The following is a 16,151-nucleotide window of genomic DNA, read 5'->3' on the forward strand; positions in this document are numbered from 1 at the left end:
TTACGGCTTTCTTGGATGGTTGGATAGATAAAGGAAGTTATTGGGATTCTGTAGGCCAGTGCATGCCGCTATAGTTCAGATCGAGAGGGATCATCCGGTGGTATCACGGCTCAACTGGAATCAAAATTGAACTTTTACATTTGAGAATTGATTGCCAAATAATAGGAAAAACTCAAGGCAACCAGATGAAATCAAAATCAATTGATTTGAAAATTCAACCAGAACCTGTAGCAACAAGGGAGCATGTAAGATTCAAAACATCCACTAATAAATTGATAATCATGATCCTACTAGTGGTATTTAACCGTATCCTTTATCCAAAAATTTGACGTCATGACATGAAAACATAATAAATCAACAGAAAGATAAGCTATTGCAGGGATCAGTGTCATGCAACCAACAGGCACGAAACATTGAAAGTTCTGCAACTATTAAGTGATTCACAAAATCAATCAATAAATCACTAGGAAACACATGCAGCTCCAATGATAAAACAGAAAAGATGAGCCAAAACTGATATCATCTAGTGCCTGCCATAAGATATTCACCAGCATGAACTAGAGAAGCAAGGCAATAATATTCTTCGAGCACTAGCACATTACAATCACATATTTCAGCCCCTTCTATGTTCACACTATGCATGGTGGTAATGATTCAACTTGTATAAAAACACTTTTCCTGCGGCATTTCCCACAGCCATAAAACCACCACCAGGACTGAAATCCAGACATCGAGGATATTGCAGGTTCCTATTTGCAGGAGGCCAGTTAGAGAAAACATTATATGATGGAATGTGTATCAACTTCAAACTGTTCTTCTTCATGGTAGAACAAATAGCCAATATTTGAGCATCATTATTGAATTTCATAAAATCCACTTTGGTGGTCAGATTTTCAATGGTCTTGATTGGTTTTCTCTTACCCCCTAAAAACTCCTGTCTGTTGTAAACATTCACTATCCCACTGTCAGAACCTGCGGCAAAGAAAGTTCCATCGGGTGAAGTGCAAAGAGCTGTACCATTTATGCACCCTTCATCAACTGCTCTGTGGATGCATGTTCTTGTTCTCAAATCCCAATGATAGACCTGCCCATCACCTCCAGAACTCAGCAATTGCTTCCCATCATCGGCAAAAGCCAGAGAACGAACAGTTCCATTCATCTTTAAAGTTCCAATCAGCTCCTTTGTTTTAGACGAGACCAACAAGATATAACCTTCATTGCCCACAAATGCAATCACGCTAGAATCAGGGGAAACTTCAAAAAATTCCAAGCTTTTCTCCTCCCTACCAACCAGGGGGCCTATTTTATCAGCCTTTGCTTTCACTAAATCAAGGCTGTAAAAGAACTTTCTTCTCCCAGCTATTATGGCCTGAGAACCATCAGGTAAGAAAGATGCCTTTCGAACAGGACAATCTTCAAGGAAAATGCTCTGTATTTTAGTATTCCGTTTGCCATCAATCTGAAAAAATCTGAGTCTTCTATCTAACCCAGCAACAAGTAGCAACTGAGCATTACGATGGAACTGAACTGAATTTATAGGACCAGTTGATGATTCATCAGCATTTGCATCAATGAGTCTTGAGTACTCAAGAAGTCCAGGAGACAACTTGGCACTGCTCTTCACAACAAGATCTTCGTCTGTTCTTAGAATATCGTCAACAGCTTCAGTATCTTCATAACCACAAGCCACCACTGCTTGAGTTTCTTCATCTGATGATTCATCATAAGGGTCATTATCCCTTGACCGTGAATCGAGTTGAGCCCATTCCGTACCAGGGTTCAACTTAACATGCTGAGCCCTCAGTCTTGAAACATACTCTGCACCTGAAATCAAACTCTCATCCTCTTCCTTCCTCAGCTTCCTCAATCTGTTAACTTTAGCTATATTTACATTGGTCTGTTCCTCTTCCTCATCCACCCAGACAGGTTTCTTTTGCCAAGCTTCCTCTTCGTCGTCACTTTCCCCTGAAAATTGTGCATCCTCTTCATTAACAGACAACATGCTATTAGCAGAAGGGTCGACAAAGTACACGGCAGAACCAGTCTCGGCTTCAGGTTGGACCTTTTCCTCATCTTCCTTCCCAAATTCAACAGGAGCATAAAGTGATCCAAACAAAATGTTCTCCAACTTTTTCATTTCCTTCACTTGCTCCATTTCGCTTCGTTTTTCCTTCTCTCTCTTTCTCTTCTTAGCCCGTGATGTTTCCAAGTCGGACTCTTTTCCATCCTCTACATCTTTGTTCTCTTCCACAACCAAAGGCCCCTCACCGTCCTCTGTTTTTGTCTTTAATCTATTTCTAGAAACAGCATTTTGAGATATCAAACTCATTTTTGGGGAAATAAGGTCTGCTTCTGCAAAATAAAAAAGTACGTAAAGGAGCAAATCCCCAAGATTTCCAATTCAAAAATCTATGATTTCGGCAAAAACAGATCTGAGACCATAGTTTACCATTTAAGAAATGTAACATGAACTGTAATTAAAAACTCCAAGTAATATTTCTCACTGAGAATATATACAAAGAATATTGAAATTCAACCAAAGGAATAATAAAGCTGATCTGATAAAATTTGACATGAATAAAAAGATACAGAATAACTTCAAAAGGGATCAAGCAACCACAGTAAATATCAAATGACAAAGCCACCTACTGAAAAAGACCTATAAAATCAAAGACTCCTCTGAAATGCGACACGTAGTTCTTCGAAATGCCGAAATCACATGATTTGTACAATCAATGCAAGTGCTATTGCTCTTTTATGAAACTATAGATCTAACCCAAACTCAAAAAGAAAAAAAATCAATGATTTCAATAAATACGAAGATAAAAGGATATCCAGTTCGCAAACTTAGAGTTACAGCATGCATATGACACCAACCAATCAACCAAAACATCGGCTAAAGAAGAAAAACGCGAACGGGCACACAGTCGGAGATTGCTGCTGTATTAGCATATGTTACAAAGAAGAAGGCAGTTGAAGGAGATGCAAATTCGTACCTTAAGTCGCCTGGTAGTGAGAGCAACGACGGCCAGTAAGAGTATGGCTTCCCCTAAACCCTAGCTTAGAGGGAATTGCAGGGTTTATGCTGGAGGGTAATGACCAATGGGTAAATCTACGAAGGGTATTTTGGACAATATGTTTAATAAGCGTGCTGTTGTGGTACATTGACATTTTTTACCCCTTCAAATTTATCTCATTAAATCCAACTTTTCAATTTATCTTATTATTTAAAAAAAAAAAAAAGTATGTTTATTTTATTTTGGTCCGCTCTCCTTCCTGTCCCTACCACCTTCTGTGATGAATTGAAGAGATCAAATATCAGCAACCTACTAATTTATTTTCTGATCAATAATTAGAATGGATATAAAGATTAAAAATCGAATAAATTGTCGTAAAAATTGAAATCGAAATCGAAATGAGTTATATTACATTAATGTATTTGTTTTATCCTAAAATCAAAATTATAATGAGCTAAATTGTTGCAAGTTACTAAAAAATCCTTAATTAACTATTGTCATCACCGTTTTTATTTATTATAATACTTGTAATTATTATTATTCAACAATTTATTACTATTAATAATTATTGTTAATAATAAAAATAATTTTATTAATATTAATATTAATAATGATTTTTATGAACCTCCTGACTTTTTTAACAAATGAATCTTTTATTAATTATTTAACACTATAGAGGTGTTTGGGGCAACTGCGCTGCCACATCGCAACTACTTCCCATGCCTATATTTGGGGGAATATTCCCCTAGAATATGGAATGGGGAGCAGCTGCCTCAAACGCGTATATATAGGGTTTGTGTATATGTATCTATTATCTAATGGCTAAATCGATGATCGGCGATGCAGGGGACAACAACAAAGCAAGGGCTGAGAAGAGCAACAGTTGGTAGAAATAGCATGAGAGTAACAAAGATGAGTAGCAGCAGCGAACATCAATGACACAATTATCGGCAACCTAGTTAGAAAATTGACGGGTGCTATTGATTTCAATTGATGCTTGATTTTGATTTTTTTATTTTTTAAAATATTTTAATGAGGACAAAATTGAGATTATGGAATGTAGGTGGGGGTATTTTAGTTCGTCATGAAAATAGAAATCAAAATCTCATTTTCCATTTCCAAATTAGTATAGACCCATCAATTTGATTCACATTTTTCTTATTTATTTTTAAAAGTAAGTAAGTTATTAATTCTCCTTCCCTTAACCCCATTTCCACAACTTATTAGTATACACAACATTCGAGAATTTATTTCTATTGTATTTGATTATGATCCTTGTTCTATGCATATCTTTGCCAAATTGCCTTGACCGGCTTGATCCTTTAACGAAATGACGACGTCATCACGTGATTATCCTACCTCACTTCTATGGGTAGGCATGGCAAATTGTCGGGTCGGACTCAAGTTTGGGCATAAATAAAGGGCCTAAACCCGATAAAAAGCCCAAAATTTCACTTTCGGGTTGGGCTCGAGCTTTGTTCGAGCCTAACCAAATATATTTTTTAATTTTTTAATTTTAAATAATTTAAATTTACTTCTCCTAGTATATTAAAATTAAATATAAAAATTACTCTAATCAATATCTCAACCATAAAATCATATAAATAACTAAATATAAACAAAAAAATGTCTAATTCAAATAAAAATAAAACACATTTTTTTTATTATTAAGTAATTTGATCGCCTTTATTTTAAGCCCGATCCCAAATTTTAACCCTTAAATTCGGGTCAAAGTTTGAAAAATTCGAGTTGAGTCAATTGGACCAAAATTCAAGTTGAGCCTTTTTGTCATCCCTAGTTATGGGGATATTTGAGGGTTAGTTTCAAACCTTAGGTAACATTAATTTTAAGCAAAAGGTCAGGGGTATCCAATAATATTCCTAAAAACTTAAAATAATCAAAATTAAAAAAATATTAAAATTCTTTAATTTTCATTAGTGGTAAATAATATACCTGTAAGGAAACTTTCACGTCCTAATCAATGGTTGCTTGCGTTGACCTTTTTATTCCCATATTATATATATATTGTGTGTGTGTGTGTGTGTATACACAATTATAAAAGGAAACTTACACATTATCAACTAATGTTTCCTCTATTCTCTTTCATTTTCTTGTGTATGAACCATTTAATTGCAATCTAATATATTTCAACGTTTGTCGGTAGTATTATTAATTAGGCCATACCCACCATTAGATAATTGAAAAAGTTACAGTGCACAAATTTTAAAAGAAAATTTGTCTTCGACTCCCTGTATTGATCATCTTTGAATGATATCATGTCATTGTATCCCTATATGCCCAAAATCATACATTACAATATAAATATATTTTACACTTAATTCACATCGACAGCAGCATTTTCAAATATTTAGCCTAGAACTGGATGCATGCTCAAGTACTTATTCGGACGGAGATATGTAGACTGAAGTAGACTAGCTAGAAATGCTCCGAATGAGCAAGGCCTAATTGCTTGAGATGGTTGTGAATATTGGGGGGATGATCATCGAGTTTAGGCCTTTCAGGCTGCACCCAACGCCCGTCTTTGCTCCTGACCAATCCCTTGTTCTGATTTTGCCTCCAATACGGCGGAACCAAGTAGTGATCTTTCAGAAAATCAGACGCCTTGTTCACCAGTGCCGGGTCTCTTCCGCTTGCTAGCACAAATCTATGCCCCTTTCCATGGTATCTGCACATGCATTTCACAATTAATTAATTAATATCACTTCGTTAAACGTGAACGCAAATCAAGGTGCTTTTCTTCCTTAAGGAAGGATGAATTATAAGGTGAAACTTGATTATATATCTCAAATTCTCTACGTAATCATAAATTCTAATGACTAATCATAAGTTGATGTCACTAAAACAATGGCGGCTTTCAGGACGTGTCAAGGATATTTTCTTTGATATATTTTAAAGATTTGCCTTTGGATACAACCATATTACTTGCAGGCTTTATATATTATATATATCCCACTACTATTATCAAAAACACCTTTTTCCAGAAATATCAAAACTGTCGTGACCATTGACAAGAGCTTAAGTAATTATTAAATACTAGAAGTTTTGGCCATATATAAGCAAGCGGACACAAGCGGCATCATCTAATCATGGTTTCATATTTTAATTGCTTTTCCAGCTAAGTGATCCGACTCCCGATACGTTTAATTAAACCTGCCATATCTTATAGCATCAAAATCAAAATTCGCGATGCATGAGGGCCCTAGTACTTAAAGCGATATTGTATAGATTAATCATTATTGACAGAAACTTTATATCTACCACGCGAGAAAATTTACACTACATCTATCCGGCAAGAATATGACCTGCGAAGTTTGTTTTAGGAAACAAATTAGTATCAGTTTTACCATCTAAAAAACACTCATCAATAATGTATGTTTAACGTAGTGATCACTTAATTGAAAGCATTGTAATCACGCCAATGCCAAATTAACGAAAAAATAAAGCTTTTTTTTCTAAGGATAATCATAAAATGAATTAATAAAAGAAGAAGAAAATACTAACCCATCAAGCAAATGCAAGAGAGCCTCCAAATTATGGGCACATGTAGGATCAGCCGCGGGATTCAAGAAGGGAGAGTTCTTGTGATCCAACGCCAACTCAACCCCAACGTGCGAGTAACTCCAAGGGAACCCCTCAGCCATTTTCATCAAAACAGGCGAAACATTTTCATTAAATAGAAAACCGGGCGTTTTAGGCACCACATCGTGCACATTAATCACCCTCAAAACCTTTAACCCTAATATCTCAATCCTCTCTTTGAATCTCACGTTCCCGACCCGAGGACCCGAAAACGAATACACACATACCGGCACAGCCCTGCTGTCCCTCAGCACGTTGATGCCGGTCTCAACGATGTCGTATGCGCTCAATATCGCCAAGGCACTCCCCAGACTGTGCCCCGTGACGGTTATGCTGACGTCTTCGTCGTAGTAAAGTTCTAGTAATCTTTTAACTTCTGTGAGTATTTGCTCTCGAGCTGAGAACTTACAGAACCGGCACGTGACATCCTTGTCCGTGTACAGATCTAAGAATCCGGATTCGGCTTTCACTGTCGGATCCGGACAGGGGATCTTGTTATTCGAAAAGGGTTTGAGAAAATCCATCAAATCAGCGATCCACTCGAGGCGCGTCACCGTGCCTCTCCACGCAATGGTGATGTCACGGCGGCCCAAACGCTTCGTGGTTTCGTCGTTCGATACGGCGACGTATCCCATCCAGTTGGCGTTCTTGCTCCACATCTTAGGCCAGCGAGACTTCTTAAAGAAATTCGGAAGGTTGATATTCGAGGTCGCGTATAAATACCTGGAGACATCGTAGCCGTGATGGGACATCTCTAGTGAGTTGAAGAACTCACGCTGCATGAATCTGCAGCTTCCGCAGTACTTTGAAAATGGATCAAAGTCGAAGGCATCGTAGCTGGCTTGTGCCATCTCGCCGTACCGGATCAGTTCGGACCGTAAAATTGGGTCCATTGGATCAATCATGCCAACCCAGTCATCTTGGCCGTGGATTTCTCGCCACACGTCACCTAATTTTCTCTCTGCGGTCTCTTGTTTATTGGTCGTAAAACCATCTCCGCGTTGTTGGCGATGATCTTGCTGTTTGTCCAGTTCAGTGATTATGGATGGTGAGGACTCGTTAGTTTTGGACAAGACCTTAGGTATGGCAGTGGTTGGTCCTTTCTTTGTTCCAAAGCTTAGGGTTTTCGAGGGACCAAATTGTGATCTTTGGGCTGAATGAGAAACCAGGAAGCCCGTTCCAGCTCGAAAACTACCATTTGCTGGGTTTTTTTTAAGGGAAAGAATCGTGTTGGATGGACAAAATGCTGCCATCGAAGGACTTTTATTTGCGAAGCTTAATTTTGCTGGTCCAAGATGATCTGGTGAACTTGTGAAAAAGGAAGGTGCGCGAGAGAGTTATATTGGGAGGAGAAATAATTATTTACATAATGCTATCCTAATATTATTATATAAATCTGTACATATTGTATTTTTTAAGTGCATGTGAATCATGGGGTTCCCCGAGCTAGTCGAGGTGCCTATCTTTTATTATTTTTTGGTTTCCCGAGAGTTCCTCTGTGATAACTTCCACCATATGTCATATGTGTCCACAGTAATCCATACATGCATGCGCAGAGTATTTCTCAATGGTTGGACTAAAGTAAGTACCTAAATCCTCTGATTAATGGTTAGGTAGGGCTAATTTTTTGAAGGGCATAAGAGAAAATGCATAGAACATATCTGTATGAAAAGACTTGAACCTTTCTACTTAATTTAAAATAGAAATAAAAGAGGCATCCTTGGATCAAGCCCTATCTTCTATATATAACAAAAACAAAAGTGTCTGCTTAGAGTTCTTTTGATGGTTGGACTGAAGTAAAGTCTAATTGGTTAAAAAGATAAGAGGATGTGATACTGATGAGGAAAAAAACAACCATAAGCCATTAAGCTATCAATGCCAACGGTGACGCAATGGGTTAACTATGACATGTGTAGTCTAATGGCAAAGCATCATCTTTTTCGAAAAATGTCTTTCATTTCCCCTTGATCACTTTCTACTTTCTACGACATTCGGAGGCCGACAGAATACGGGCCCCAGTTGAAAAGAAACCGAGCACCGACTGCAGGCAAATTGTCTTCAATGCATTACATCACACTGTTGGGGAAAAATCAGGTTTTTAAATTTTTATAAAACCTTTTGAAGATCGCTCTCATATAATATATAAGAATTCGTATTCTAGAAATCGTACCTTGAAAATCCGAGTTGACTTTTTCCGCTGAAGTGATTTAGGCTCCTAGATCACGATCCGCCACCACCACTCCTGTTAGATCACGATCCGTCACCACCACGCTAGTTAGATCACGAACTGTCTCCAATGATCTTCCAGGTTATGACTCAGGTTCGATCTGCACTTGACGTGTGGGCGCCTTTATCACTACCAAAGCAACTAGCACGAGAAAATTTTTCTCTCAACAATGGAGAGAAAAATCTTATTCTCTGATTTGTATAAAGTGGCTTCTTCTTTATCCTTTTTGGGAAAATAAGCCTTATATATCTCCCTTTAGTGAAAACCCTAGGCTCCAAGGATTCCCCCAAAATAAAACTCACGTTACTTTTCATTTAATAGGGGACCCACCATGTAAAATAACATAAGGCCCCTTACACATAAGCTTATTAAATGGAGCCTCCCACTAAATGATATATTTAGGCTTTTGACCCAAATAGCTAGTTATCTTGCTTATTAGTCCAGCAGTGGTGCAATCAATTAAATGAGCTAACCCGGGGATCATTTGGGAACATACAATAGTGGCTACAATAATTAGGCCTGTAATTAAACTAGCCCAATTATTTAATTCCAAATCTACTCCACTAAAAGATTGGAACTGACTTCCATAATTGTATGCTCGAATAATAATTCGTCCCAAGCCACATTGATTTCTTTACTGCACAATCCTTTGTACCACATCGTTAATTAAATTGATATCTCAACTGTCCAATCAATTTAATAACATCTTATTCCTTGATCCTTACTGGTTTTCTCTAATGATCATTTTCAACATACTAAATATGTTGACACACTCTGGCCAGAGAATTCTATGATCAAGTACCGAAAACCCATCAAGAGATGTGTTGTACAAATTCTATATTGTTAATCCATAACTCCAATACTCATAATTGTTCCCACCAAGATACCGGGTAATCTAGACTACAAGTATGTGTCATGCCCATTGGTAACTCAAATGGAATAACAATTACAATCATGAAATCATAATTAACTCAAGATTAAGATTACAGTAAAATCAATGCCTATGAGATTTAATAAGTCTGACAGTTATTACAAAGTTAATTAAATCTCATATGTGATCCTGTTCAATATAGTCGTACTACATCAATAAATTCATACATGATTAAGACAAATCATTCAATGAATTTATTACAGTCTATACCTAAATAAAGTGTCCAACTTTATTTATCAACTGCGAACTAAATTTATTTAATCATAAGATAACTTGTATTTATGTCTTCTGTGAATCCACATGGTGATCACATAAATACATATAATATGATTAAATGGACTTTAATACAAGTATCAATGCAATTAAGATATTTGAATAAAATACCTCATTTATTTTATTAATCAGAAAAACTGTTTATTTTAATTAAATAAACACATATGCTTTTAAAGAGCATATTTTCCCAACAATCTCCCACTAGCTCTCAAAGCATATTTGGCATCTCACGCATGCCCATGGATTCTAAGTGCAAGTTAAAAGGTTTCCCAGGTATGGCCTTAGTAAAAGGATCTGCCAAGTTTTGCTGTGACGCAATCTGAGTAACCTCCACATCACCTCTCTGCACTATATCCCTTATAAGATGATACTTCCTCTGAATATGTTTTTGTTTCTTGTGGTTCCTTGGTTCCTTAGATTGAGCTACCGCACCACTATTATCGCAAAATAGTTTAAGGGGTGCAGTTACAGCAGGTACCACCTCAAGATCTTGTAGGAACTTGCGGAGCCATACAGCTTCTTTTGCAGCTTCGGATGCAGCCACATATTCAGCTTCAGTTGTGGAGTCTGCGATACAAGATTGTTTCACACTCCTCCAACTAATAGCTCCACTTCCCAATGTAAATACATAGCCGGAAGTTGATTTTCTGGAATCCTTATCTGACATAAAGTCAGAATCAGTATAACCCACTGGAATGAGTTCATCACCAGAATACACAAGCATATAATTTTTAGTTCTTTTCAGATACTTCATTATATGCTTGACCGCAGTCCAGTGTTCAGGTCCAGGATTAGATTGATATCTACTAACCATCCCTACCGCAAAACAGATGTCTGGCCTAGTGCAAAGCATGGCATACATGAGACTTCCCACAGCTTCTGCATAGGGAACTCGTCTCATTCTCTCTATCTCTTCAGATGTTTTAGGTGATTGATCCTTAGAGAATGTAATTCCATGTCTGAATGGTAATAAACCAATCTTGGAATTTTCCATGCTAAATCTAGCCAATATCTTATCGATATAGACCGCTTGAGACAAGGCTAAAGTTTTATTCTTCCGGTCTCGAAGTAACTTGATACCAAGAATATAGCTTGCCTCTCCCAGGTCTTTCATATCAAATTGTTTTGCTAACCAACTCTTTATTGTAGTCAATACTCCTATATCGTTTCCAATTAGGAGAATATCGTCTACATAAAGAATTAGGAAAGATACAGATTTTTCTTGAATTTTCTTGTACACACATGGTTCATCAATGTTCTGAATGAATCCAAACGATTTAATCGCTTGATCAAATCTGATGTTCCATGACCGGGATGCTTGCTTTAATCCATAAATGGATCTCTGCAACTTACATACCATGTGTTCTTGGCCTTTTTGTATAAATCCATCTGGTTGCTGCATGTAGATGTTTTCTTCAAGATGCCCGTTGAGAAAGGCAGTCTTGACATCCATTTGCCAAATTTCATAATCTAGCACTGCAGCAATGGAGAGCAGGATCCTGATAGATTTAAGCATAGCAACCGGAGAAAAAGTTTCCTCATAATCGATTCCCTCTTTTTGAGTAAACCCTTTGGCTACTAATCTTGCTTTAAATGTTTCCACCCTTCCGTCTACTCCTCTTTTTCTCTTGTAGATCCACTTGCATCCTATAGGTTTTACCCCATTTGGTGCCTCTACAAGTTCCCAGACTTTATTGGAATACATAGATTCCATTTCTTGATTCATGGCCTTTTTCCAAAATTCAACATCTCTATCTATTAGAGCTTCGTTGTAACTAGTGGGATCTTGTACATGTTCATCTGAGATAGCCGTATAGGTTTCTCCCAAAAGCATGTATCTCGCAGGTAACCTAGTTACCCTCCCACTACGACGAGGTTCTAAAAGTGATGGTTGTTCAGGGTTAATCCTGCGTTGATCATCTGGTTGTTGCTGTTCTTCCTGTTCTGTAACAGGCATTGAAAGCTGAGTATCAACCTGATCACCTGACAGTTCTTCAAGTATTACCTTACTCTTAGGTTTGAAGTTATTCATATAGTCTTCCTCAAGGGAAGTGAAATGTGTACTCACGATCACTTTCCTATCTTGAGGACTATAAAATAAACCTCCCCTTGTTCCTTTGGGATACCCCACAAACATACAAACCTCAGAACGTGAATCCATTTTGTCTGCCTTTGGTTTCAGCACATGTGCTGGTGATCCCCAAATACGGACATGTCGTAAACTTGGTTTGCGACCTGACCATAATTCTATTGGGGTTTTAGGCACTGACTTAGATGGAACTAAGTTCAAAAGGTAAACTGCAGTTTCCAGTGCTAATCCCCAAAAAGAGATTGGTAATGACGAATAACTAAGCATAGATCTCACCATATCCAAAAGAGTTCTATTTCTTCTTTCAGCTACCCCATTTTGTTGTGGTGTTCCCGGGGCAGTCAATTGAGATATAATCCCATTTTCAACCAGATACTCTTTGAAATCTCCTGAGAGAAATTCACCACCTCGATCAGATCGAAGTTTCTTTATGTTCTTATCTAATTGATTTTCTGTCTCAGCCCTATACTCTTTGAATTTCTCAAGAGCTTCAGACTTATGACGCATCAGATAAACATAACCGTATCTTGAGTAATCATCAGTAAAAGTGATGAAATACTCATAACCTCCTCGAGCTTGTACATTGATTGGTCCACATACATCTGTATGTACCAATTCAAGTGGTACTGTTGCACGTACTCCTTTGGCCGAGAATGGCCTTTTGGTCATTTTCCCTTCTAAACAGGATTCACAGAGTGGCAATGATTCATTTTCTAATGGACCCAAGAGCCCATCTTTGATCATTCTCTGTATCCTATTTTGGTTTATATGACCCAAGCGTAAATGCCAGAGGTAACATTGGTTGGAAGAAATATTTCTTTTCTTAGATAAATGTGCATGCTCATCATTATTTATCACTGTGTCATGCAAATAATGGATCATTGGACTTAAATGATATAAATTATCTTCCAATGTACCAGAACAAATAAATCTCTTATTATGAAAAATAGAAACAGAGGATCCAAAATTTACAGTGTACCCTTGCTTTGACAAACAAGCTACTGAAATTAAATTCCTCTTAATGTCTGGAACATAAAGACAATTATTCAAAACTAAAGTCTCATTATTAAAAGATAATAAAACAGATCCAGTCTTTACTGCTGACACGAACTGTCCTGTCCCTAACTGCAGCTTGACGCTTCCTTCACTTATTTTCCTGGTTTCCTGAAACCAATAAAGTGAATTACAAATATGATTAGTTGCTCCTGAATCCAACACCCAAGTGTCAATAGGATTCTGAACTAAACAGGCCTCAATTACAAAAAGATTTCCCATACCTGATTTCACAATCTTAGGGCAATCCTTTTTCCAGTGACCTTTCTGTCCACACTTGAAGCATTTGCCTTTCGGCTTGCCATCTTGCTTGGTAGACGGTCTCTTTTTCCCAGCTTTCTTCTTACCTTTGCCTTTCGGCTTAGGCCCAGAAGATGAACTTTTTTCAGTAATATTTATGCTTCCCAGAGATTTCTCAGCACGATAGATCTCTTCAGCAGAATGAAGTTCGTTCATCAATTCAGTTAAGGTCATGTTTCTTTTGTTCATGTTATAATTGACCTTAAACTCCTTGAATGTTTCTGGCAGAGATTCTAGCACCATGTCAATCTTTGAGTTATCATCGATTTGTGCTCCCTGAATCTCAGCCTCATTCAAATAGTCCATCATTTTGAGGACATGATCACGAACTCTTGTGCCCTTCCCCATTTTACTGTTCATAATTCCTTTCAGCGCTGCTTGTCTCGCAGAGCGAGTACTCTGCCCGAACATCTGTTGGAGACTATCCATTATTTCAGTGGCAGTCTCTAAGTTCTGATGTTTGGTCTGCAGAATATTAGAAATCGAGGCTAAAATGTAGCACTTTGCCATTTCATTGGCCTTTTGCCATTTCTCATAAAGCCTCCTCTGATTTCTATGAGCATCATCTGCTGGAACTGGAGGGCATGGCTGGGTTAAGACATATTTATAATTTTCAGCAGTCAGGACAATGAATAGATTTCTTTTCCAATCTATATAGTTCTCTCCAGTGAGTTTGTTTTGACTCAGAATAATAGTAAGTGGGCTCAGGGAAGACATTTTCTGAAAAATAAAACATCCATGCATAAATAATTTGAAATAATATTCACAATAAATGACAAAAATGCAAAAAACCATAAATGCATTTTAATTTATTGCAACGATAATCTAGTACCGCTTTGACAAGCTATCCGTTGGGGAAGTCATGTCTACACTTACTAGACCCAATTATCCATTGGATTATTTACTTTCATGTAGAGACATGATAAATAATTATCGTTATCCTTTTGAGCCTAAATTTGTTAACAGAGCTTCGTTGGGAAGGTTAATAACAAATTTTAGTTGAGTGTATAACCATTATTTCAATCTACATATTTTTCATATCAATAGTCATCGTTGGGGTGAGCAATCGATTGAAAAATATTTCAATTTTATCTTTGAAGAAGTTCATCAAATAAAATATCTAATATATATACCCTCCGTAGGGAGCATCACCGTATCATGAAGTCGAGGTATATATATAATTTTATTATTGAACTAACAATGGAGCCCGTGGGAAAAATTATCTTGAATTTTCCCTCTCCCACTCAATATTTTAAAATTGGTTTTTCCTTTTTAAAACATACATATTGTTAATTGCATGCTTCCTATAATATTATCTAGATGATATCAAATATTGTTAAGCATATGCAAATTTCAAACAATATAATGAAATTCATTATTAATGAATGACATGTATCATTATGCATAGAGTGGCACTACCTATTCTATATGACATGTTATCATGGCATGTGATCATCCAAAACATAACATATAGAAAAAACAATTAAATAATCTTAATTCATGGCTTTCCTAGTAATGAAAAAAAAACATTAACCCTAAGCCTAATCTTCATTGGGCTTCTTGTCAATGTCCATCTTCCATAAGTTTGTCTTTGTTAATGGACTAGGGGAAATTGGGCTTTTAAATTTATAATTGGTCCAATTTTAATTTTGAAATAAAATAAATAAATAAATTATTTTATTTTATTATTATTATTATTTTTTTATTGAAATAAAACTTTTGGACCAAAAATAAATTTAATATATTTAATTTTGTCTATGCATTTTTAATCCATTAAGCCCAATTGAAATTAGGCCTAAAACTAGGATTCATTAAATCCAAAACTATTTTTGGATTTAAACGCAAAAAATTAAAACTTGACTGCCCAAATAAAAAATTATGGAACCATAGGGACCTCCATGACAAAAGCCATGCAACCCTAAATCCATATTTTTCTTTCCCCAGCCGCCATCATCACAAAGGCCTCCAGCCACTGTTCACTGTTTCACACCGGACAGCCGCCGATCTCCGACACATCTCCAACCGCTGCCGCCTCGCCGGAAACGCATCAAACCCGCGCGTGCAACTGGAAGCCCTTGCTCACGCTGCTGGTTGCACGCTGCAGCTGCTGGTCACAGCGTGCTCTGCGGGCTTGCAGCGCGCACGCGGCAACTGCTGGGCGTGCAGCGCGCGCTGCTGCCCACGCGGGCCGCGCGCTGCTCGCGCAGCAGCGTGTGCTGCTGGCCGTTGCTGAAATTTCCGTCCTCCATTGTTTGCGCTCGTTTTCCAGTGATGATGCTTCGGTGATTTACAAATTTTCAACGCAAATTTTGGCTTACAAAATTTCAATTACAGTAAAATAAATCAAGAGGGAATTATGGTGATAAAAAACCACCCCTCTTGTTACAGATCCAAAGAACAATACAAAAGAAAATCTAACCATGAATTAAGACAAACCATAAGCATGCTTTATTCATATATTAAATAAATAATATACATCTGAATAAATTGTGCCACTCTAATACATAAATTTCAAGATTAATTTCATACGAAATTCTTATATATTAATATGAGATGGCTCTGATACCAATTGTTGGGGAAAAATCAGGTTTTTAAATTTTTATAAAACCTTTTGAAGATCGCTCTCATATAATATATAAGAATTCGTATTCTAGAAATCGT

General features: G+C 37.1%; 3 protein-coding genes across 4 annotated transcripts; all 3 read right to left on the bottom strand.

Moving 5' to 3' along the window:
- Positions 1-270: 270 nt before the first annotated feature.
- Positions 271-3,094, bottom strand: LOC18045869 (U3 small nucleolar RNA-associated protein 18 homolog). 2 transcript variants are annotated; one of them, XM_024188869.1, is made up of 2 exons: positions 2,997-3,094; positions 271-2,346 (listed from the first exon to the last, which is right to left on the bottom strand). In XM_024188869.1, the coding sequence occupies exon 2, from the start codon at positions 2,327-2,329 to the stop codon at positions 635-637; it is 1,695 nt and encodes a 564-aa protein (XP_024044637.1). In that variant the 5' UTR covers positions 2,330-2,346; positions 2,997-3,094; the 3' UTR covers positions 271-634. The 2 variants fall into 2 exon arrangements, with proteins under 2 accessions (XP_024044637.1, XP_006443914.1); XM_006443851.2 differs by having other exon boundaries at positions 271-2,352.
- A 2,293-nt stretch (positions 3,095-5,387) lies between these two features.
- On the bottom strand, positions 5,388-7,967 carry LOC18046341 (phospholipase A1-Igamma1, chloroplastic). Its single transcript, XM_006443852.2, has 2 exons — positions 6,540-7,967; positions 5,388-5,703 (listed from the first exon to the last, which is right to left on the bottom strand). The coding sequence occupies exons 1-2, from the start codon at positions 7,868-7,870 to the stop codon at positions 5,454-5,456; spliced, it is 1,581 nt and encodes a 526-aa protein (XP_006443915.1). The 5' UTR covers positions 7,871-7,967; the 3' UTR covers positions 5,388-5,453.
- Positions 7,968-10,256: 2,289 nt separating this feature from the next.
- Positions 10,257-12,806, bottom strand: LOC112099998. Its single transcript, XM_024187558.1, has 4 exons — positions 12,704-12,806; positions 11,918-12,361; positions 10,476-10,576; positions 10,257-10,391 (listed from the first exon to the last, which is right to left on the bottom strand). Exons 1-4 carry the CDS (start codon positions 12,804-12,806, stop codon positions 10,257-10,259), a joined length of 783 nt encoding a protein of 260 aa, XP_024043326.1.
- Positions 12,807-16,151: the final 3,345 nt, after the last annotated feature.

The sequence above is a fragment of the Citrus clementina genome, unplaced genomic scaffold, assembly GCF_000493195.1.
Source record: "Citrus clementina cultivar Clemenules unplaced genomic scaffold, Citrus_clementina_v1.0 scaffold_3, whole genome shotgun sequence".
Lineage (NCBI taxonomy): Eukaryota > Viridiplantae > Streptophyta > Magnoliopsida > Sapindales > Rutaceae > Citrus > Citrus x clementina.

Excerpts from the sequence above, each read along its gene's own strand:
- LOC18045869 (XM_024188869.1), bottom strand. The coding sequence starts at position 2,329 with ATGAGTTTGATATCTCAAAATGCTGTTTCTAGAAATAGATTAAAGACA.
- LOC18046341 (XM_006443852.2), bottom strand. The coding sequence starts at position 7,870 with ATGGCAGCATTTTGTCCATCCAACACGATTCTTTCCCTTAAAAAAAAC. Across the intron at positions 5,704-6,539 it reads CTCTTGCATTTGCTTGATGG|ATACCATGGAAAGGGGCATA; the intron begins GTTAGTATTTTC and ends ATGCATGTGCAG.
- LOC112099998 (XM_024187558.1), bottom strand. The coding sequence starts at position 12,806 with ATGACCAAAAGGCCATTCTCGGCCAAAGGAGTACGTGCAACAGTACCA. Across the intron at positions 12,362-12,703 it reads CAATGTACAAGCTCGAGGAG|CACTGGAAACTGCAGTTTAC; the intron begins GTTATGAGTATT and ends TTTGGGGATTAG. Across the intron at positions 10,392-10,475 it reads TTTGCGATAATAGTGGTGCG|AGAGGTGATGTGGAGGTTAC; the intron begins GTAGCTCAATCT and ends GATATAGTGCAG.